Source organism: Stegostoma tigrinum, chromosome 8 (genome assembly GCF_030684315.1).
Source record: "Stegostoma tigrinum isolate sSteTig4 chromosome 8, sSteTig4.hap1, whole genome shotgun sequence".
NCBI lineage: Eukaryota > Metazoa > Chordata > Chondrichthyes > Orectolobiformes > Stegostomatidae > Stegostoma > Stegostoma tigrinum.
In genome coordinates, this window is record NC_081361.1 from 81,838,237 (window position 1) to 81,861,613 (window position 23,377).

Below are 23,377 nucleotides of genomic sequence, written 5' to 3' on the forward strand. Positions count from 1 at the left end.
AGGTTAAGAGGGGATTTAATAGAGACATACAAGATGATCAGAGGATTAGATAGGGTGGATAGTGAAAGTCTTTTTCTGAGGATGGTGACTTCAGGTTGTACAAGAGGGCATAGCTACAAATTGAGGGGTGATAGATTTAAGACAGATGTCAGAGGCAGGTTCTTTACTCCGAGAGTGGTAAGGGCGTGGAATGCCCTGCCTGCCAATGTAGTTATCTCAGCCACATTAGGGGCATTTAAGCAGCCCTTGGATAAGCATATGGATGATGATAGGATAGTGTAGGGGGAGGGGATTAGATTAGTTCACAGGTTGGCACAATATCGAGGGCCGAAGGGCCTGTTCTGCGCTATATTGTTCTATGTTCTATGATCTAAGAAGTAGAAACAAGCTTTTGATTATGGATTAGGCAGTGATTGATATCTCCACTAAGCCACAGTTATTTAAGGAACTATGCAGTTTTACTTCATAGATCAAGCCAGAAATGATCCTGAGAAGAGACTTCAAAAAATATTACCTGCCATTGGCAATGAGGGATTTCACCAGATAAACACATTGGTCTTTCAGAGGAAAGGAAAACCCAAAGAGGATTTGGAGAATGCTTGAAAATTGGCCCAATTTATAAATAAAATCCCACAAAGGAAATGGTATAATTTGTCTGAATAAAACTCATAAAGAGACTGCACGAGTTCATACTCACCATTACTCTAGTCGAAGCTTTCAGGAAAGATCTATTAAGTAGCAAAAGGCCATACTATTGATGTCTTTGTTGGAAGATGGACCCCAGCATAAAGAAATAGGGACAGGTCAATTCCACCGACTCCCACAACTACCCAGAATATACCTCCTCCCATCCACCCTCCTGCAAAAATGCCATCCCCTATTCCCAATTCCTTCAGCTCCACCGCATCTGCTCCCAGGATGAGGCATTCCACTCCCATACATGTCAACTGTCCTCCTTCTTCAAGGACCGCAACATACCCCCCTGCAGTGGCCGAGAACGCCCTTGGCTGTGTGTCCCGCATTTCCCACAACTCATCCCTCACACCCCGTCCCTGCAATAACAACCAAAAAAGAATCCCCCTTGTCCTCACATAGCACCCCACCAACGTCCGGATCCAACACATCATCCTCTGACACTTACGCCATCTACAATCCATTCCCATCAACTAAGACATTTCCATTCCCACCTTTGCCTGCTTTCCGGAGGGACTAATCTCTCCGTGACTCCCTTGTCGGCTCCACATTCCCCTCCAGCCCCACCACACCTGGCACTTTTCCCTGCAACCGCAGGAAGTGCTACACCTGCCCCCACACCTCCTCCCTCACCCTCATCCCAGGCCCCAAGAAGACTTTACACATCAAGCAGATGTCCACCTGCACATCTGCCAATGTGGTATACTGCATCTGCTGTACTCGTTGTGGCCTCCTCTACATTGGGGAAACCAAGCGGAGGCTTGCGGACCACTTTGCAGAACACCTACATCGGTTCGCAATAAACAACTGCACCTCCCAGTCACGAACCATTTTAACTCCCTCTCCCATTCCTTAGACAACATCTCCATCCTGGCCCTCCTGTAGTACCACAATATGCCACCTGAAGGTTGCAGGAGCAGCGGCTCATATTGCACTTGGGAACCCTGCAGCCCAATGGCATCAATGTGGACTTCATAAGCTTCAAAATCTCCCCTCCCCCTACCACATCCCAAAACCAGCCCAGCTTGTCCCCGCCTCCCTAACCTGCCCTTCCTCTCACCTATCCCGTCCTCCCATCTCAAGGGGCACGTCCATTTCTTACCTACTAACCTCATCCCACACCCTTAACCTGTCCATCCTCCCCGGACCGATCTATTTTGACTTGTCTGTCTCCTCTCCACCTATCTTCTCCTCTATCCATCTTTGATCCGCCTCCCCCTCTCTCACTATTTATTTCAGAACCCTCTTCCCCTCTCCCATTTCTGATGAAGGGTCCAGGCCCAAAATGTCAGCTTTCCTGCTCCTGAGATGTTACTTGGCCTGCTGTGTTCATCCAGCTCCACACCTTGTTATCTTCATGCTTTGGGTATAGACAACATTATGGCTATGATCAGAAAAATGCACCAAACCAGCAAGATCTATCTATGATGTAGTTTGACTTACCCTCCCAGAGGTTTCCAGCATTTTCTCATATCTATAAAGCATGTGGTACCAAGAGGTTTTGTGCACAGGTTTGCAGAGAATTTGGTTTCAAAAGAACAAGAACTAAATCCTGGTACAAGACCCAGGTTATCTGCAAAATGGTGAAACATCACAACATTGGGAGCACGAAAAATGCATAATTAAGCATAAATGTCTGTGCAGTGAGCAAACTGAACAAAAACCTTTGGAAAATGGCCAATCCTAGTATTGTCAACATAACATACCACATTGGCAGTATAAGTTGTGTACAGGCTTTTGATCATCATCAACATTGAATGTCTCTGAAAGACAGTCCCTGAAGGCTAAAATTGATGTGGGGGCCAGTACCAACATATTACCATGACACATCCAAAAACATGCACAATCCAACAAGCATGTTGCTCCACTTTGCAACCTAGAAATGACCATCTCACAGCATAAAATAGGTCCTCAATTCCATGCAGTGGCACAGTTGCACTACAGTGCCATTATGAAAGTTCAGCTTGGATTCATAAAATCTACTACCAGGTAGATATCAATGAACTAGAAGAGGCAGGACTACCTGTGAGCACAGGTCTCAACATCATAACCATTTGTCCTATTCAAACCAGACCCAGGACACTGGCCCAGTCACAGGACACCACTCTTCAAAGATGGAGGAGAATGAAATAGATGCACAAGCAGTGAGTGAGTGGAGAACAACAACAGATATTCACCAGGCAGAAAGTTTGAGTCAGAAATCTACCACAATTACTTGCATACCAGCTAGGGTTTCTCAGAAATGCAACCAGTCCAGGTTGAATATAATCATTGCTGTTCATTGTGCTACATTGTGAAGGAACAGAATCCAGTTCAGACCAAGGTCCAATATACCAATCATGCACCTATAGATTGGAGAAGAAAACTCTGATGATGAACATTGAGTGATGCTAAGTGACTACAACCAACAGCCAGACATCAAAGTTGTCAGTTAAGAGATGCCAAAAATGTCACATGCCTCTCCAAATGAGGATATGACAAATATAGAGTCATAGAGTCATGCAACATGGAAACAGACCCTTCAGTCCAACTCACCCACATGGGCTAGACATGCCAATTTGACTTTGTTTCATTTGCCAGCATTTGACCCATATCCCTCTAAAATCTTCCCATTCATATACTCATCCAGATGCCTTTTAAATGTTCTAATTGAACCAGCTTTCATCACTTCCTCTGGCAGCTCATTCCATACACACACCACCCTCTGCATGTAGAAGTTATCCCCCAGATCCCTTTTAAGCCATTCCTCTCTCACCTGAAAATGATCCTCTCTAGTTTTATGCTCCCCCACCTTAAGGAAGAGGCCTTGGCTATTCACCCAATCCATGCTCCTCATGATTTTATCAGCCTCTATATGGTCACCCCTCAGCCTCCATATTCCAGGGAAAATAGCCCCAGCCAATTTAATGTCTCCCGATAGTTAAACCCTCCAGTCCTGGCTAAATCCTTATAAATATTTTTGCACCTCCTCAAATTTAACAAATCAGAATGTTTGTCAAACATTCAGAACCGATCCATGCAAATTGAAATTTAGCAGGAAGAATTAAGAATCAGCTTTATTCAACCCTTCTGTGGTGTCTTCTTTGTGCATTTACTTATTCTAGTGCTCTAACAATGTTTTACCACAGTGACGGTGACTTGGAAAGTATATAAGAAGCACTGCTGCATTTTCACTGAAGGCATGTACAATTCTTTGGTGGTTGACATGGAACAGCTGTAGGCACTGAGACTCTACTGACTGCAGCATCTCGGCATGGGCTGGATGTGTGTGAGCAACCAGGTCATTAGTGCCAGTTCCTGATGTGAGTGAAGACATGCTGGTTTCCTGATTTGGGGTAACAGGTTCTTTCTTATGCATCTAAGATTTGATGCCTCTGAAGCCCCATTAACCCTCGTCTCTGCAACTAAGACATCACATACCACATTGACAATATAAGTTGTGTACAGACTTTTGATCATCATCAACATTACATGTCTCCAAAAGACACACCCTGAAGGTTAAAATTGATGTGGGGGCCAGTACCAACATATTACCATGACACATCCAAAAACATGCACAATCCAACAAGCATGTTGCTCCACTCTGCAACCTAGAAATGACCATCTCACAGCATAAAATAGGTCCTCAATTCCATGCAGTGGCACAGTTGCACTACAGTGCCATTATGAAAGTTCAGCTTGGATTCATGAAGTCTTTTCTCATATGGCACCATGATGCGCTGCAATGGGAGCTGTTAACAGAGCATGTGCCACAGTAAGTACCATTGCTCAAACTTCTGGCAAGATGGCAGCAGAGTAAGATGCTCCTGCCAGAGCCCCTCTGCTCCGCGTGTTCTTTTTCTTTTTATCTCTCTTTTTTCTTTTTCTCTTCCTTTAGTTCCAAAGGCGAACCTGGGCAGGGAGCACTGATGCAGTGCGTGGGCAGTGAGTCCCGAGCAGAGACTGGCAAGGGGGAGGCAGGCCTGGAATTTACTTGGAGTAGCTCAGTGCTGGTTCAGAGTGGACTGGAGGCTTGAAGTGGAGCAGAGGTATCTGTTGGACTGGGAGCTGGCGCACGCTGTAAGACCACTTGTGGGGAATCTGTGCCGAGCTGCCCCAATGTATGTTTATTTGAATTTTTTTTACCTGACTGTAATGTCAAACCTTTAACAATGTCTCATTTCTAACTTTTTTTTTAAACTTTGTAAAGTAATGTAACTACTTTTTGTTCCTCTTGTATGCAAGATTTCTACCTAGGTACTCGTACCTAAGATGACGCCATAAGAGGCAGGCAATGTAAAAGCTATTCACTGTACTTCTGCAATGGAGTACATGTGGCAATAAAGGACATTGTATTGACATATTCATTGTGCTCACTACTCATTCCAGGTTGGACAGAATGGTTCTATTGGAGGGAAAACAGAGTTAATGTTTTGAGTCCTGTGACCCTCTTCTTTTTTATTCATTTGTGCGATGTGGACGTCACTAACTGCATCAGCATTTATTGCCATCCCTAGTTGCCCTCGAGAAGGTAGTGGTGAGGTGCCTTCTTTAACCACCGCAGTCCACCTGCTGTGCGTTGACCCATAATGCCATTGGAGAGGAAATCCCAAAATTTTGACCCAGCGACAGTGAAGCAATGGTGATATATTTCCCAGTCAGGATGGTGAGTGACTTGGAGGAGAACATACAGGTTGTCCTTCTAGATGGAAGTGGTCATGGGTTTGGAAGCTGCTGTCTGACAATCCTGGGTGAATTTCTGAATCTTCCAGACTCAAAAGATTAACTTTGCTTTCTTTCCACAGGTGCTGCCAGATTCTGAGTTTCCCCAGTAATTTCTGTTTTTCTCTTCAGATTTCTAGCATCTGCAGTTCTTTGTCTTATTGTAGATTTGTTCCTATGTTCAGTATGAAGCCTTTGCTCAAATTGCACTCTCAGCCATTACTCACGAGCTTTCAGGCAACCTGTTCAGAAATCTAGCCCTTCCAGTTGCATCCTCTTTAGTCTGCTTTAATAGACCAGCTCCTCAAAGTCACTGTTTGAATATTTTTATAGCAGAAAGGGGATATTATCGTACTGTCCAGCAAGTTGCCACCTGTGGTGTTCTGGCCCTCTAAGCTCATTCCTAAATATTGTGATAAGTCATTCACCATGCAATATTGTAACTCTAATCTACCTGATAAAGAATGCAAGATTTCAGTCTCTGAGCTAGTGCTTACAAGAGCTAGATTAAATGATACATTTTTCTAAAGTGACATAAATGATTCAACATTTTCAACACCTGAAATAAAAGAGATGAACAAGGCTTAGCTTTTAGTGTGAAGGGAGAAGTGTGAAAAATGGATAGCTATGTTAGCAACTGCAGCTTGCCATGCAGCATATGTAGGATATTGTAGAAGTAAAAAGGAAGAAAAAAGATTAAGTGCAAAGCAGCTCAGCAGGATGCTTCTCAGCACAACCATAATGCTTCCCCTACTCATGGTAACTAACATGCCTCCTTCAAGGATGGAAAGGGTGTAGAAATTTCCCCAGGCACTTCCTGTAATAAGGTATGAGATGACAAAAGAAATAGAGAAATGAATAGTCCATAAGCGCCCTTTGAGCTCCATCATCTCGTAAGATCATGACTCTTCTGATTTTGGCCTCAGATGTACTTTCTTATTCACTGTCATCCTAGTCCAGAATGCTTAAGCCAAACGTACTGCTCTGACAATACCAGAAATGAAATCAATTTCACTTTGATCTGTGTGATATGGACAGTGAATAATGGTCCATTCAATTACACATCTGTTTCCACAACAAAAAACAGTGTTGGAAGGTGGCTGTAAGATTGTTTTTTCAACAGAAACTAATTCGAAGTGTAGTTGTTCCAGTGACATCAAAGGCTAGTTAATATTTTCTTCCACTTTGCAACGTGTTTTCAGTTTTAAACCATTTGGTTTAAAGAGAAACAATTAATTTGAAAAAGCAACGGGATGAAATTGGCTGAGAAGCCAAGTTAACCTGCATTATTTTAGGCACCCCCTAAAGTCCAACTGAGCACTTCAATCTCCATGGAACAGTTTGTACTGTGACTGCTCTGACTCAAAGCACTTCGATAAGTAAGATGAATGGCCTCCTTGAAGAATGTAAAATAAACTTCTGCCCCATCTTCTGTAGCTATTGAGACCAATGGATTTGAGTATGAACAGAATAGAAGTAAAAGGTGGAATAGTTAAGCATCAGTTTCTTGTTGCCCAGCTAACATATTTGTCAATCTGAGGTGAATAGTTCAAGGCTAATTCGTGATCATTAGTTTGACAGCTAAGTAAAATATTAACTTCAATCATTTCAAATGTTCTGTTTATCAGTAATTCACATATATTAAAATGTGAAAACCATTTCATTTTCAGAAATATGGTTAAAAAACTGTATTAGATCTCTAATATGTTTTTCATCATATATTACTTGAGTGTTGCCATGGCTTGTAGCATAAATATTATACTGCAAAATTTTAAATGTGATCTTGGGTAGTAAATAAGCTAAAAGCATACACTTTAATGTGGTAAAATTTTGTTTCACATTCCTACATGAGTTCTTAATGATCAAATATGTCTGAAAATTACTCAGCTTCTATTGTTGTTCCAGATATAATGACTCAGCTAGTTCAGGCAGAAGTTTCCATTTATTTTAAAGCAGAGCTGAGTTTCAAATAATAACATATTAGAACTTTAATTCAACAAATAGTACAGCAAATCAGATGAAGGGGCTCAATGGAAAGCTAAAGCGATCAATGTCCTCACCTGTTCTCTTAGGTTGACAGGCTGCTGTTGAATGCCAATTTAATGGATATCGATTCAGTGGAGTCACCCATTTAACAGTTTCATTTGGTGGCACTAAAAAATTCACATCTAATTTGTAAAGCAACATTGGGATCTAACATCTGAGGTGAGGTGGTGTGACTTAGGCATTAAGTAGTTGCACTGACTGGTGGGAGGGAATGTCTAAAACTAGAAATCATTTAGTTCTATATGTCGCAGTTTCCTTACAAAGTTTAGGACAGATAACTTTACAGTCATGTAGCATTACCCATCTGCCTTTAAAGTTCAAGGTACAGTAAGACATAAACCTTTATGGGGTACATTTTCAGGGGGTGCCAGCCATTCCATTGTGGACAGCATTTTAACTTTGAATCAGAAAGTTGGAGTTGCATCTCATTTTATAAACTTGTGCCCAAAATGCAGACTGCTACGTAACTGCAGTACTGAGGGGATGTTGCTTTGTAAATTGCTATGTCTTTTGGAGGTGATATTAAAGCACCAAAACAGATAATCTGATTCTTGTAGGAGCCTGTTGTGCATATATTAGCCACCATGTTACCTATAATTAATTGTGGCCGCAATCCAAAAATACTTCATCGGCAGTGAAGCACTTTTGGGATTTCCAATGTTTTCAAATTTTTTATTTAAAGACAAACCATTTTCTTCTTTATTTTGGGAAGCAATTACTTAAGATAATCTTCTTGTTTTGGACATGCATACAAAAAGGCATGTGGGCAATTCTTTTGCAACCGACAGTGTTTATGTTAACCCATTAAAATCAACAACATTACTGAATCAGGCATATGTGAATAACTTTTACAATTTACTGCTGGCTTTGCATGTTGAACAGATGTTTGTTTCAGCTGATGGAGACATTAATGTTGTCCAATGAAACCACCCGACAGTGGCTGGTATCCCACCTCCAAGTCACTCTTTATTTACATGTGGAAAATTCTTGACACTGATCCAGCTTCCTCAGTGCCAGCTCTCAGAGTGAACAGAACCTCAGACACTCCTGTTTATAACTGTCAGCCAGGGCTCCCTGATTGGACCAGATTAACAGCACTAATCGGGTATCTCATATTCTATGAGGTCTACCTGGCTGACCTCATTATAATCACTACATCACTTTCTCCAAAGTTTACACCTAATTAGTTACTTTGAGAATTGTGGTGACATTCAGTTTCTTGTTAATTTAGAAACTAATTTTCATACAGTGAGGGCCACTAAATGGTAAAGACAATAGAGACCAGTTTGTCTATTTTTGATTGGAAAAGCAAAGGAATGAATGTTGACCAGGAAACCAGGTAAATTTACCTGACCTTTAAATACCTTTATGGCAACTATTATATCTACTTGATCAAGCATGCAAGATCTCTGTTTAGCATTTCATCAGAGACAGCACTTCTGACAATGCAGTGATCGACTTGTACCAGACTAGAATGTCAACCCAGCTAAAGTGTTCACCCCCATGGAGTGGAGTTTGAACACAGCGATTTTTGCATGAGAGCCAACAGTGTGCCAAGGCTAACATTATCTGGGAACTATTTAAGATGTAAAAAGGGCAACACCAAAAGGGATTATATTAAATTAAATATGATGGTAGAAATTCCATTTGTGCTGTGACTCCCACGTAGAAAGGTTTTTGTTATTCAGAAGTAAAATTGAGAGAATGTGAAGTTATTATTCAGAGGATAAGAGATCTAAATTGAATTACTTTATGCCAATAAACCCTTATTATTTTCACTTCCAATGATGGAGACCAAGGAGTAGATCATTGTTATTTTTGCGTCATTTCATAACCAATAAATAATTATTTATAATTAAGGCTTTCCCATCGGTTGGAGTTTTTACAGGCTCTAGTTTATCTCTGACAACACCACATATTGGAAGGAAACTGATTAAAGCATAATGGGATTGTGAAGTCTTTGAGTAGTATACCAAAGTAGTAATAGCAAATTAGCAACCAATTCCAAGCTCCTTGTCTCTTCTCTTCTAGTGTCGATTTGTGCTTACCCTGAAAGCACAATTGCCAAGTGGATATTATTGTCTTAGATTGCACAGTTTGGTCCATGTTTATTACATACAAAATTCAAGGAACACCATTAACTTACAAAACGACACATTACAATGAAGAATAAACAGGTTTTATTTTTAGAGCAGCTTTTTACTGTGCAAGTATGTAATACTCTACAGTCCTGTTAGATATCACTGAGGCAGAATAGACTGCCTGTCTACACTTCTACAAAAGCTGCCAAAGAAAAAGGTACAATTGTAGTCCTGGGTGACTTGACATGTACAGTATAGTAATAAATTAAGTAGAGCCATGATTGGCACGATAGAAGAAGAAATAAATTTGTCGAGAAAGCATCAGTTTATTTCTCATAAAAATGCTTTGCCTTCCTCATATTGACTCATTCTGCTGCACACAATTGCTCAAGAAAGTGTACAGGCAAGTCAAGGCCACAGAAATATTTCAGTAGAGCCAAGGCAAAAAGTGAGTAAATGAGGCTTGGCTCCTTGGTAACACTTTTTTTGATTTTTAAGCTTCCGCAAGTCGAATCCAACCTCCATGTCATTTCTAAAACAGTATCTGCATTTTACATGAAGCCCACAAGTATTTAAGAATATAAAACATAGGCTCCAATCTCTTTCTTTCTCTTTTCACCATCTCCAATCAAGAAATCATCATTGTATAGACATTTTTTGAATACAATCCAATAGAATTAGCGTTATTCAAGTCTGCAGCACATAGATGCCATTTTCCAGGAAGGCAAATGCCATTATGGGCCTAAGCATATTAGATCACTTAAACCTAAGGTTCTTCCAGACACCTTCTATTTTAAAGACATGGGCGCCACAATGCTGCTTATTGGTTGAATATCTGTGGAAGATTTTGGATGACAGCAGCGATATCCAATTTCCTATTTCAAATTAAGCAACAGGCAGGCGAAGATTAGTTGTGGAGGTGATGGCCTAATGGCATTATTGTTGTTAACCCACAGCCTCTAGGAACCCGGATCAAAATCTATCGTTGCAGGTGGTGAAATTTGAATGTAATTCAATTTGTATTAAATGTCTAACGATGACCTCAAGACCACTATTGTTTGTCAGGGAAAAAAAAACATCTGGTTCCGGAACATCCTATTGGGAAGGAATCTGTATTCTTTGCCTGGTCTGATCTACTTGTAACTCTAGGCCCACAACAATGCGGTTGATGATCAACTACCCTCTGTGCAATTAGGCATGAGCAGTAAATGCTGGCTGGGGCTAGTAGTGCCCATAATTAATGAAAACAAAAGGAACCCTAGGCCCCTTTGGACATTTAGAATCCCCCTGGGGCAATGTATAAGTAGGCCTCTAACTAGGATCTTTCTAAATTAGAGGCTGTTTAAAGATGTGTATTTTGCTGCAAGACCATTAGAGGATCCTGGTTGCAATTATGAAGTTGAAATTGATGAACATGCCCTTTTAAGTGATGGTCACCATTAGGACTGCTGGTGATTACTGCAGAGATATTCTCAATTCCCTCCCCTACGCTGACATCTACCTACTTTGGGGCTTTTGTGGCACCGTGGTATGTCCCTATCTCTAAGCCGGGAGACCTGGGTTCAAGTGCCACCTGTTCCAGAGGTATACAATAACATCTCTGAACATGTTGATTAGAAAGTATCTTACTCCTCCATACTTTGGATTTCTTGTGGTTCATTGGCTGTGTCCCTACCTCTGAGAAAGGAGGCCTGGATTCAAGTCCCATCTATGCCTCAATGTTTCACAATGTTTTCAAATAAGTTGATTCAAAATACTTATCTCTCCCTGCTTTTCATTTGGCCCTATGGGACCAGCAAAAATGTGAGTGAATCTTAAAATGGTTCTGGTGTCCCAACATTGGCTTTATTTCGGCAGGTAACGAGGTCAACCTGCTGACTTTGTTTGATTAACACAAGAACTGATGATTGGCGAACTCTAGAGATCACAGTACAGGGCAGGAATGGAAACCATTTACAATAATACTTTGCTGAACTTGGATATATAAATGGAGCAAAGTGAATATTGTCCTACAGAGAAGGACAAAGTAGACTTGGACAAGGATACTGGAGGAGGATAACATAATGAGCTGCGCTGAGTTGACAGAAGAGGATCGATGAATCAAAACCATAACAGTAAGAATGACACTTGTGACTTTGATTAGACAATTTCCTTGTTATCAGGGGATCTTAAATCTTTAAGGACAGGAGTTTAAACAGGGAGCTGTGTAAGGTAGAGGTCTGAGACGTGAAAATATGCCTAAGAATATTGGACTGCGGAGCTTGGAGATGTTTTCTGTCTTTAAAAGCATTGGTTCCAAATTTCTTTTCCTTATTGAACATTAGCTTCTTTAATGATTATCTATCTTATTAAAGACAGATGCGGTATAGTAGGGAGTAGATTAATAGAAACCTGATGTAACTGATGCCTGAAGATTGACTAATTCATTGGACAGCGACTACATGCTTTACTCCCACAAAATAATAGGTTCTTGTTGTAAGAATAGTTTCATCTGTGTACTTGCTAGCAAGCTTACTTCATGCAAACTGATGCACTTTGTCAATGCTTATCACTGTGTAATAACAATGATTGCAGTTAGGAGATATACTTTTCTTTTTTCTGAAGCAGTATTTCATCCAACATATCCTGATCTTTCTGTAAATCATTCTTGTTATGCTATAATCAATAGTTGCTAGTGAACATGCTCAATAACAATCTCCATCAGTAACATTAGAGAGACGAATTTTCTCACACAAGGTACTCTGGCAGCAGCCATGAAAAGTCGATTTGTAGGATTATTCTTTTTGGATACGGTTCTTTACAAAACAATATAACAAGAAGGTAAATACTTAATATTGAATGCCCCTAAACAAAATATTTATTGTCAGCAGAGAAAGTTGACCTTTGCATTATAATTAAAAACAACTCCAACCTGATAGTGTGTTTGAGCCGTATTCCCCTGGATGTTTATGGATACTGACAGAGTTTCAAGCCAATCTGTAGGTTTAGTTTTGTAGTGTTGATGTGAGATGGGTTCATAAGAGGCAACAATAGAGTTAAAGATGAAATGATTCCTTTATCTGCAGATCTGCAAGCTATGATAGCATAAAATTGAGATAGAACTGAATTGAAATAGCAAAAATATTGAGTTATTAATTGATTCCTTATTGAGATTTTTAATTAGCCAACATTTTAAAATAATTTGTTGTTCTTAAGCCCACCTAAATGGTCTTTCCAATTCCATGTGCTTTGACGTTTATAATTCCACACTGTTAATGCAGGATATTGTTGCATTTGCAGAAACATTTGTGGACCTTATGCAAATTCTGATGAGTTGATGGCCCATGAATGAAGATATAATGAACATCTGACATTTGAGATACTCTACTATGTTTGCTCTGAGTACTTGAGTATGGTAGGTTGGGGGTGAAGTGTGTTCAAACTTGTTTTCAAATGCAGTATAATCGAGATAGTATTAGTGGATCTGCATTACAGATCAGGAATATGAAACAGTTGAGACAAGCCAAAAACCACTTGCACTTATGGTTCCTGCAATCTTTTACACTGGTTCCAGATTCAGTTTGCTTGAATCAAGGCTGAGCTGCAAGACTGGATATGTCCCCAGTGTGAAGTTATGAATCTGGTTGTTCTGGTTAGAAAGGCTCTTCAAGTTGCATTCATTTTCTTAGGTGAAAATACATTAATTGTCAAATTGCTTTTTGTCTACTTTTCTGACAAATTGATAAGAGTATACGCAATGGTATAAACCCAATAAATTATCAAATGGTTCAATATTTTATTTTACCTTATTTTAGATCAGGTTATTTCTCATAAATATCTCAAGGAATATATTTTAAGGGAAAGAAAAGACAAAAAAAAATGCCTGATCACATTTTTTGTTATATTTGTAAATACGGAGATAGCTTTTGGTGAAAACTTAAAGTCTAACCAAAACAATATAATTTTATGTGCATTTTGGTTGCAATTCTGCCCTTAAATGCTTAACAGTTTAACATTGTGCTTGTCATCAGGGTGAGTTTGTAATATGTACAAGCCAATTATAAAAACATGGATTTTATATTGTTTATTTGGATTATGGATTTTTGGATCTTAAGTTTTTGAATGCACTGATTATTACAGGATTGAGGAATTACTTTATAAATAGTAACAATTGTTCGAGTATCTTTCTCAAATGAAATTCTGAAAGGCCATTCAACTGCTTCTTTTTGACTCCTCTTACTTTCATTTTAATGTCCCTCATCACGACAGAATGGCCAGATCCCAGGTAATGTTCCCCAAAAGCTTGCACAGGAATCAAAGATGAAGGCTTTATCACTGGTTGGAGTTTTCCCACAACCTGACAGATGTCGAAGGTTCCGAAGTTCCTGAGTGTAACCTTATGGAGCTGGGGCCAGTAAAAGTGTGGCTGATATGGGCTTGGGTTTTGTGTGTACTGAGATGCCCCGCCATTGAAATCTCATGAGCTAACCACAGTATTTCTGTGGGATACATTGGTGACACCACTACCTGGTGAATCACTACGCACTTCTCATCTGCAGGTCTGTGACAGGATCTTCATTTCCTTATTAGAAGCCAATTTTTAATACAATAGCACTCAAGGATTGTGTCTGCCTCAGTTTAAGTTTGAGTTGTTTTTGGCAATGGATCAGTTCATTGGGCTGCTACAAAAGAAGTTCCATTTTACTACCTCCTTGGGGTGTTCTAGACTCCTGAAAAAGGTTTCTGGTAATCAGACTGGAGGGTCTCTTATCCATGGAACAACTGACTAAGCTTGTCTAACCATAGACTGCAGTGCCACACAGTCAGGGAAAATGCACTTTCTCCTGCTGTTGTTTGCTCTTCCTGTACTTAATAGGCTTCTCAGAGAGCACTGAAAATTGCCTTAGATCATGCCAGGTCATTCCCAAGAAGCAGGTTGATTGTTAACAGACAAAGGGGCCACTCCTCTCACAGTCACCAGTCTTGCACAAGGTCACAGTCTTGACGCATTTGGTAAAGGGGAATGGGGGCATAGCCTCTTTCAATCTGTTTAATTATGACTTTGGTATTTTCTGTACCGTCTGATGGGAAGGCTATGCCTTCTCGCAGAAGTAGAGCTTGATTGGCCTTGCTATCCCTCTGTATGCCTACAGATTTGTTCACCTCACCCTGAGGAAACGTATCCTTTAGGTAAAAAGTATCAGTAACTGTCAAGGATTTGTTTCAGAAGTGCTTTTGCAACTGCAGTCAGAGCTACAGCCTTACCTGTTACGCTGCCTGGCTGCCATTCTCTGCACTAGTTTTTGCCAAATTATCCAGCAGTTGGCCTGAACGTTGGCCTATCTGTCGATAGCTAAAACACAAAAGATTTCTTGCCTTCGACTTTCAACTCAGCACCCTTTCTGTCCTGAGGAGGGGTCCCAGTATTTCCGACCCCCCATGGGAGATCAGCTTCCCATTACTCAGCCCACCCCTGTCATTCCTGGTTGGTTGGGGGAGATGAGGGGAAGATTTCATCTGGGATAGTTGTTTATGGATCTCATCTTTCCAAATCTCTGTAATCTTCTACCTTTCAACCCTCTGAGAAGTCAGTAGACCTCCAATTCTGGCCTTTTCAGTATTCCCAATTTTAATGGTCCCATTGTAGTAATCCTACCTCATTTGCAAAGGCTCAACTCAGGAATTGACTTGCTAAATCTCACTGCCTTCCTTCCTCATTTTCCACCTTTAAGTCATTAAGAAAAAAAAGATTACTTCTATTTGTTCTAATACATCCTTTTGTGGCTCACTGAGGAATTTTGAATATTAAAGTTCCTTTATATGTATGATTTGATGTTGTTATTTTGCGTGGTATTTTACTTGTATGTACCAGCCAAAATCACCATGAAATTGTTTGTCATGAGTTTAAAGAAGTCACAGTTATCATATCATTTCATCATTCACAAAGGAAAATGGTGTTAATTATTTTTAAAATGTGTATAGTTGAAATATTACTATGGAGAGTTCGGAGACTGTGGAAATAAGCTAAAGATACAGTTCGCAATGCTCTTGTATCTCAATTGTAGAATATTCTTCATCTCTATATGAGGACTACACAGAAAAAAAAAATAAAGGTGATATAAAAGTGAAATTTTCCAAAGCCTATAAATCAACTATGAGTTATCTAGATATATATCCTAACCAAGGACCTGTTCAATGACAGTGCTTTTATTTTATCTTTGATCTTGTCAAAAAATTCTAAAAACTCCATTTGCTTTGCTTTCACAAATATTTTTGAATTAAACAATAACACTTAGCACTTTCTCTGGTTCAACTGCCTTAACTTTACAGCCCTGAATGGTGTACACATGTTGACCATTCGCCCTACTCATAATCATTACACTGCATTTATCGATATTAAAAGATATCTATCAAATGCAAGCAGATTGCCTCATTAATATTTTTATTTAATATATAAACATCCAAGATCATAATAGACAATGATAGGTGCAAGATCCTATTAGTATAAATTCCTACAGATAAGGTAAGCAGGTAGGAAAATGGAAAAATGTGCTTTGGACTTCATAGAGCATGGATTCAAGTATAAGAACAGTGGTGTATTATAGCAATAGTACAGAGCATTGACGATGCCACACCTGGAATATTGTGTGCAGTTTTGATCTCTTCATCTGAAGATGGATTTTTGTGATGAAGAGGGAGTGCAGTGAAAGTTTAACAGACTGATTCCTGGGATGGTAGGGCTAACAAATGAGGAGGGGTTCTGTTGGTTAAGATTATGTTCACTGGAATACCAGAAAATTTAGGTGGTGATCTCATAGAAATTCTAACAGGACTAGATGGGAAATGCAGGAAGCATGTTCCCAATGGTGTGAAAGTCCAGACTCATGGATCTGTATCCTTAGGATCCTCTGTATCCTTAGGATACAGATTAAACTATTTAGAATTGAGATCCTGTTGAATTCGCTCCCATTGAAAACAACTGCAGCTCCCGTGAACCAAACACACATTCTTTTGATTTAAAATTAAAATTGAATGTACTGGAAACGTGCAGCAGGCCAGCCAACAAAGGAAGTCAAGGTCAATATCACACCCATTTTCAGAGCAAAAGCTCTGTCTTCTTTCTCCAATTTTGTTGCATAAACTGCTGAAAAATTGTTTTTGTATTTTTAAATTTCAAGAAACTACAGCATTTTACTTTGTGTTTTGCCCCTTAACATTGTATCTATGTTCTCTACCAAGACTTATATCTTTGTATGACCCTAGTGTCAATAAATGTAAAAAGTGCTTTTGATTATTTGTGACATTTCTTATTTGGTTAAGTTCTCCAAGTCCTATATTCATGATTCCTTTCCATGATATGATTCCTTTTCATTGTTCAAACATGGAAAAAACAGCTGAATTCCAGAGGGTGAGGTGAAAGCGACAGCCCTTGATATCAAGGCTGAATTTGACTTAGTGTGGCATCAAAGAGCCCTCGGAAAACTGGGGTCAGTGGGAATTGGGAAAATTTCGCTGCTGGTCAGAATCTTGCCTAACACATCGGATGATAGTTCTTGTTGTCAGAGGTCAATCATCTTGGCTCCATAACATCTCTATAGGTGTTTCTCAGGGTAGCCACCCTGGGCTCAACAGTCTTCAACTGCTTCCCCCATGAGCCCTCTGTCATAAGATAAGAAGTGGGGATGTTTGCCAATGATTGCACAATGTTCAACACCATTCACGACTTCTCAGATATTGAAGCAGCTCATGTCCAACTGCAGCAAGACCCAGACAATGTTACAGTCTTGTCAGAGAAGTGGCAAGTAGCATTCATGCTGCACAGATGCCATGCTATGACCATCTCCAATAAGAAATGACCTAACCATCATACCTTGACATTCAATAATGTTACCATCACTGAACCTCCCGCTATCAACATCTTGGCATTACCGTTAACCAGAAATTGACCTGGTCATCAAAATACAGTGGCTACAACAGCAGGTCAGAGGCTAGGAATGCTGCAACAAGTAACTCACCTCTTGACCCTCCAAAACCTGCCCAGCAGCAATAAGGTACAAGTCAAGAATGTGATGGAATCTTCCCCATTTGCCTTGATTAGTGCAGTTCCCAAAATGCTGAAGAAGCTTGACACCATCAAGGACAAGGCAGCCCAGTTGATTGGCACCATATTCACAAACATCCACTCCCTTCACTGCTGACCTTCAGCAGTATCATTTACAAGATGCACTGAAGAAATTTACCAAAACTCTTTGGAGAACACCTTCTAAACCCATGGCCACTACCATCCAGAAGGACAAGGGTAGCAGGCACATGGGAGCATCACCACCTGAAAGTTTCTCTTCAAGCTACTCACTATTCTATGTTGCCTCTCCTTCAGTCGCTGGGTAAAAATCCTGGAATTCCCTCCCAAGGGGCATTTTGGGTCTACCTACATCACATGGACTGCAGCTCACCACCAGCACTTTCTCAAGGGCAACTAGGGACAGGCAAAAAATGTTGCACCATCCAATGACACCAATGTCCCATGAATGGTTTTTTAAAAGTAACATAACATACTTGCCATAACTCTTCGGATGAGTTTCTATCAATTGCTGAATTTCAAACATGATAGTCAGAGCCTTGCACTGTCTGGGAGGAACATTGCAACATATACTGCAGTGATCAGTGATTTTTGCTATGTGCAATCTTATTTTCAAAGAACTGACTTGAATGGAAATTTTAGTTGACCACTTGAGAGGAAATTGTCTTGGTTTGCTTCGTATCAGAGATAATGGGAACTGCAGGTGCTGGAGAATCTGCGACAAGAAGGTGTTGAGCTAGATGAACACAGGAGGCCAAGCAGCATCTTAGGAGCAGGAAAGCTGACATTTCGGGTCTTGAACTGAAACATCAGTTTTCCTGCTTCTCTGATGCTGCTTGGCTTGCTGTGTTCATCCAGCTCTACTCCTTGTTATCTTGGTTCTCTTTGTGCCAGTTTTGGACATTGGGATTCCCTAGCAATTTCTGATCTTGGTTTAGATTTCCAGCATCTGCAGTTCTTTGTTTTATTTTATCTGAATTTGTACAATCTTTCCTTATAAGCCCTGAAGTCCGGGTATCATTCCTGTAAGCCTACGTTGTACTCCCTCCCAAGGTCAATATATCCTTCCTAACCTGTGTTGCCCAGCTTTGCTTATTGCATTCCATGTGGGGTTTAACCAGGGTTTTGCATAGTGGCAACATTGCTTTCACTGGAAATCTGAAAACAGAATCACCAATGCAGCAGTTTCAAAGATAAATGACAACTTTACAATCCTGTGCTCCTCAAACATGAAAGTAAACAAAGCCCTTTTTAGTGAAAATGAAGTCCAGAGAAGGAAATGGACTAACAAATTGGGTCACTTGTGAGATTGACTTGGAAACTCCTGGTTAGAGGAGCTTAAAAGACCATTCCCCTGATGTGCTTTTAAGGAAAAGCTTAATTACATATTTTTAAAAGGTGAATGGGAAAGGCGTGAGATTTTAAATAAGACAGCACATTCTGGAGGTACTGAGGAAGGAGAGAAGAGGGCTAACAAACCCGAGCAAATACCTCTTGTGTTCTGATATTTAGCCTAGCTTTAGAGTGTCAGCTGATGGCATTACTTATACACAACAAGAAACCCAAAAAGCACTCAGAAAATACATGAAGAATGGAAAGGAATGGCAAAATTTATTGAAGACAATGTTACATCAATGGAATTTTCCAGCAGAAAAAGTAAGATACTGCACCTGAAGCTTGTTTGGAACTTGAGTACAGAAGGGTTAAACCCTGTCTCCACTGGATTTCATGGACAAAGGATCGTTTGGAGACAGTGAGATGACTGCTTCGCCCACATCAAACGCACTTGATGGGCCATTCTTCTCCAGATTTCAAGACATCCAGCTTCATCAGAATGAATGATTTCTGATGAAGAGTCACCAGAGTCTATATGTTAACTGTGTTTCTCTCGCAATTTCTGTTTTTGTTATACAAGTTCGGTCTGCTTTCTCTACAGTTTAGAAAGTTAAGGGATGATCCGATCAAAGTCTGCAAGATATAAACAAGAAAAAACAGGGTAGATAATGATAAGCTATTTCCATTGGTTGGGTATTCTATAATGAGGAGGCACAGTCTGAGAGTTAGTGCCAGATTGTTCTCTCCTGTTAGGAAGCACTTTTATGCACAAAGGGTAGTAGATATTTGGAACTCTCTTCCACTATCAGCAATGGATGCTGGCTCAGTTATTAATTTATAAATCTAAATTTTTTTTGTTAAACAAAGGTATTAAGGGATATGGGCCAAAAGCAGGCATATACTGATGAGCCACAGATCAGTTGTGATCTCACTGAATGGTAAAACAGGTTTGAATGGTCTATTCATAGAACATAGAACATTACAGCACAGTACAGGCCCTTCGGCCCTTGATGTTGTGCCGACCTGTCATACCGATCTCAAGCCCATCTAACCTACACTATTTCATGTACGTCCATATGCTTGACCAATGACGACTTAAATGTACCTAAAGTTGGCGAATCTACTACCGTTGCAGGCAAAGCGTTCCATTCCCTTACTACTCTCTGAGTAAAGTCCTAGACCTGCATTTCTTTTTGCTGTTATTTTTCTGTAGACAACCACAAAGGAAAAGAGGGAGAGGAATAACTAAATCCAAGAATATATTCGCACAAATTAAGTGGAAATTAATTGTATGTTGACCAATTCAAGAATGGTATGAACAAATAAAGACAACATTGTTAGTGACCTTTGGCATAATAGCCAAATCCAGGTAGCCAGAAAGATTTAGATTGTTTTAAAAGTACCAAATTCTGAATCTACAAATATCCTGAAGTGTACGACGGAATGTGCACCTTCAATGTACACCGCAATTCTAGGTCAATCTAAATAAACACTTTTTCCCATAATGATTGACATGTTGAGCTTAATGTTGTTGTTTGTACTAAATGCTCATACGTGTTATCTCAATGCTATAACTATTAGAAATATTTAAATAGATTCAATATACTGTCTATCAAATTTGTTATTTGTTTTCTTCAAAGTAAAACAAACATTTAAAGTATGCGAACTGGCCTTTTCCCTCCAAACCGAAACAAGCTTAATCTGAATGTACTTTGGAGCAGGACATTGAGTCACTGTTTCACTCGAACAAAGACTGCCATTCAGCATTCAGTCACAGTTGCAAGATCACGAGCTACTGATCGCTTTTGAGAAGAGTACATTTTCTTGAAGCTTTTGACTCCTGATCATCACCATGTCTCAAATGCTGAGCATTGATCTACCAGATATTGAGGTAACAGTGCTTCCCTTTATCAGGAATTGTTCACCACCTGGTGTTCTTTGTTTCACCTTTTGTGCAGTATTTGTAATAGTGAAACTTTCATTTTGATTAGTGCGTGGTGCGGTAGCTCAGTGTTTAGCACTGGTTTGATTCCACCCTTGGGTGACTGTGTGGATTTTGCATGTTCTCCCTGTGCCTGCGTGTGTTTCTTCCAGGTGCTCTAGTTTCCTCACACAGTCCAAAGATGTGCAGGTTAGGAGGATTGGTCATGCTAAGTTGCCCATAGTGCTCAGGGATGTGTAGGCGGGGTGGATTAGCAAGGAAAATGCAGGATTATAAGGTAGGAGGATGGTGGGTTGCTCTTCTAAGGTTCGGTATGGATTTGATGAACCAAATTGCCATCTTCCACATTGTAGAGATTCTGTGATAAACTGCTCATTTGGGTGGCAATCAGGCAGATGTTTCCATTTGACAGTATAATATCACATCTGGAGTGTTCTGTTGCTTTCTTGAAGCTAAGTGCCCTCCTGGGGGGGATGAAATCTCAATGTTGTGAACTACTCGCAATTTGCTCCAAGTATCTGGTGCTGCTTGAGGAGGTGGATGTTGACAAAGAACTCATGGGATGTGGAAGGGGAGAGTGTGTGTAGCTGTTGGTGTTGGAAACTGTAGATGACCGTCCAGGGGAAGTGCACCCATTGCCAATCTATGTCACTTTTTTAAGTATTTTATTTTAAAGGTGTGAATTCCTACTCCCACCTTTAACAATCTTAACTGACCCTTCATAATAATGTATTTCCATATGGGGTGGGAGGCAGGGTGTTCCTGACTGCAGTGCCAGTGCACCATCTGTTATGGTAGTGCCTGAGCCGCTGTCCATGCTCCTAAGGCCTCCCATCCAAAACACACCTAGAATAAAAATAAACAATGATGGATTCTGGAAAACAGGAGCTGCAGAAACACAGCATCAGTTGAGAGAAAAACAGAGTTATACTTTGCATTTTAAAATCAAAGAAGAGAGTTGCTACCAGATACAGTCATATAGCACAGACACCGGATGCTTCAGTCCAATTAGTCCGTACCAATCATGTTCCCAAACTAAACAAATCCCACTTGCCTGTATTTGACCCAAATTCCTCTAAAACATTTCTATTCATGTACCTATCTAAACGTCTTTTAAATGTTGTAGCTGTACCTGCATTTACCACTTCCTCTGGCAGTTCATTCCATACACGCACTACCCTTGGTGAGAAAAAGTTACTCCTTAGGTCCCTTTTAAATCTTTTTCTTCTCACCTAAAAAAAATGCCTCCCCAAAAGCCTGCACATCTTTTGGACTGTGGGAGGAAACCAGACCACCAGATGGAACCCATGCAGGCACCGGGAAAACATGCAAACTCCACACAGACAACCACCCAAGGATAGAATCGAACCCAGGTCCATGGCACTGTGAGGCAGCAGTGCTAACCACTGAGCCACCGTGCCGCCCCCTGAAGTGAATGTGCACTTTGCCTCTGGGCGATCTTAAACCACCAATCTTCTGGTTAACAGCCAAACACACTAACCCATTGTGCCACAGAGACACACCTACAAAAGAGGAATATACTGGGCATTGAGAATGGGTATTAGTCAGAAACATCATGAATATTTCTATGACATTGCCATAGACTCTGTCAAAGTCAGTCCTTCAATGGCGAGGAACTATTTCTGCCACATTATTTTGCAAGACAGAACATTAATAGTTGTGCTGCATTGTGTTTGGATGATGTGCTTGCTGCATTTGAATAGCTGCAGGTATATGGAGGCAGCAAGAGATAGGGTATCAAGCTGGCAACATTGTAAAGCTTGTGAGGGTGATTGGACGATCTGGTCGCTAGTATTAAGTGATGAGCCCCAGTGAGTACTGCTGGTTAAGTGATAGGGCTTACTGGGCCCATTTAATGATTGTAGCAAGCAGGCAATGTCACATGAATGTGCATTTGTTGATATTGACCACAAAAATGATATCATTGGCTTTCTTGTGGATTTGCTGTCAGGTCTTTGGGTCCCAACTTTCAGAAGTTTCAGTCTTCTTCTGAGACTTGAGGCTCTCTGACCTCAAAGTAACTTGCCTTTTGCCCACCAGTACCATTTAATGACCTAGCATGACATCCTCATTCCTCCATCTAGCCAAAATGTTCACTTTGCAATGTGCTACGCCATAACGATATTTCAGGGAAGTTTCTCGTGAAGACATAAGCTTGTCTTTAAGAATAGCAGGTGGCTGCACCAAAGGGTCTTCAAGCAATACAGGATAGCAGTACTGCCAAATTCTGAGGCTACATTCGCTTGAGGAAATTTAAATGGTAAAATATTAACATGTTTGTTTAAAACGTCTGCTTGAAATAGTTTCACTTTTTACTGTGAGCAGGATAATGACATTATCTGGAATGTGGCTATTAAATATGACTTGCTCTTTTCTGTTCCAAAGTTGAACATTTTATCAATATTGAATTGTAGCTTGTGTTACAGAATTCAATTAACCCTGAAAAACATAACGTGCTAGTTACTAAATCATCTAATCATTGAAAATATGGAGTCTACC

General features: G+C 40.2%; 1 protein-coding gene across 5 annotated transcripts in view; it reads left to right on the forward strand.

The window, feature by feature from the left end:
* Positions 1-23,377, forward strand: part of dpyda.1 (dihydropyrimidine dehydrogenase a, tandem duplicate 1) — an 837,290-nt gene that overhangs the window by 83,910 nt on the left and 730,003 nt on the right. The window contains exon 1 of one of the 5 annotated variants that reach the window (XM_048539957.2): positions 20,657-20,806. The exons of the other annotated variants lie outside the window; for them this stretch is intronic. Within the exon in view, the coding sequence (XP_048395914.2) occupies positions 20,768-20,806 (39 nt within the window). The 5' untranslated portion in view covers positions 20,657-20,767. Of the gene's footprint in view, positions 1-20,656; positions 20,807-23,377 lie in introns of those variants that run through there. 5 annotated transcript variants of the gene reach the window in all.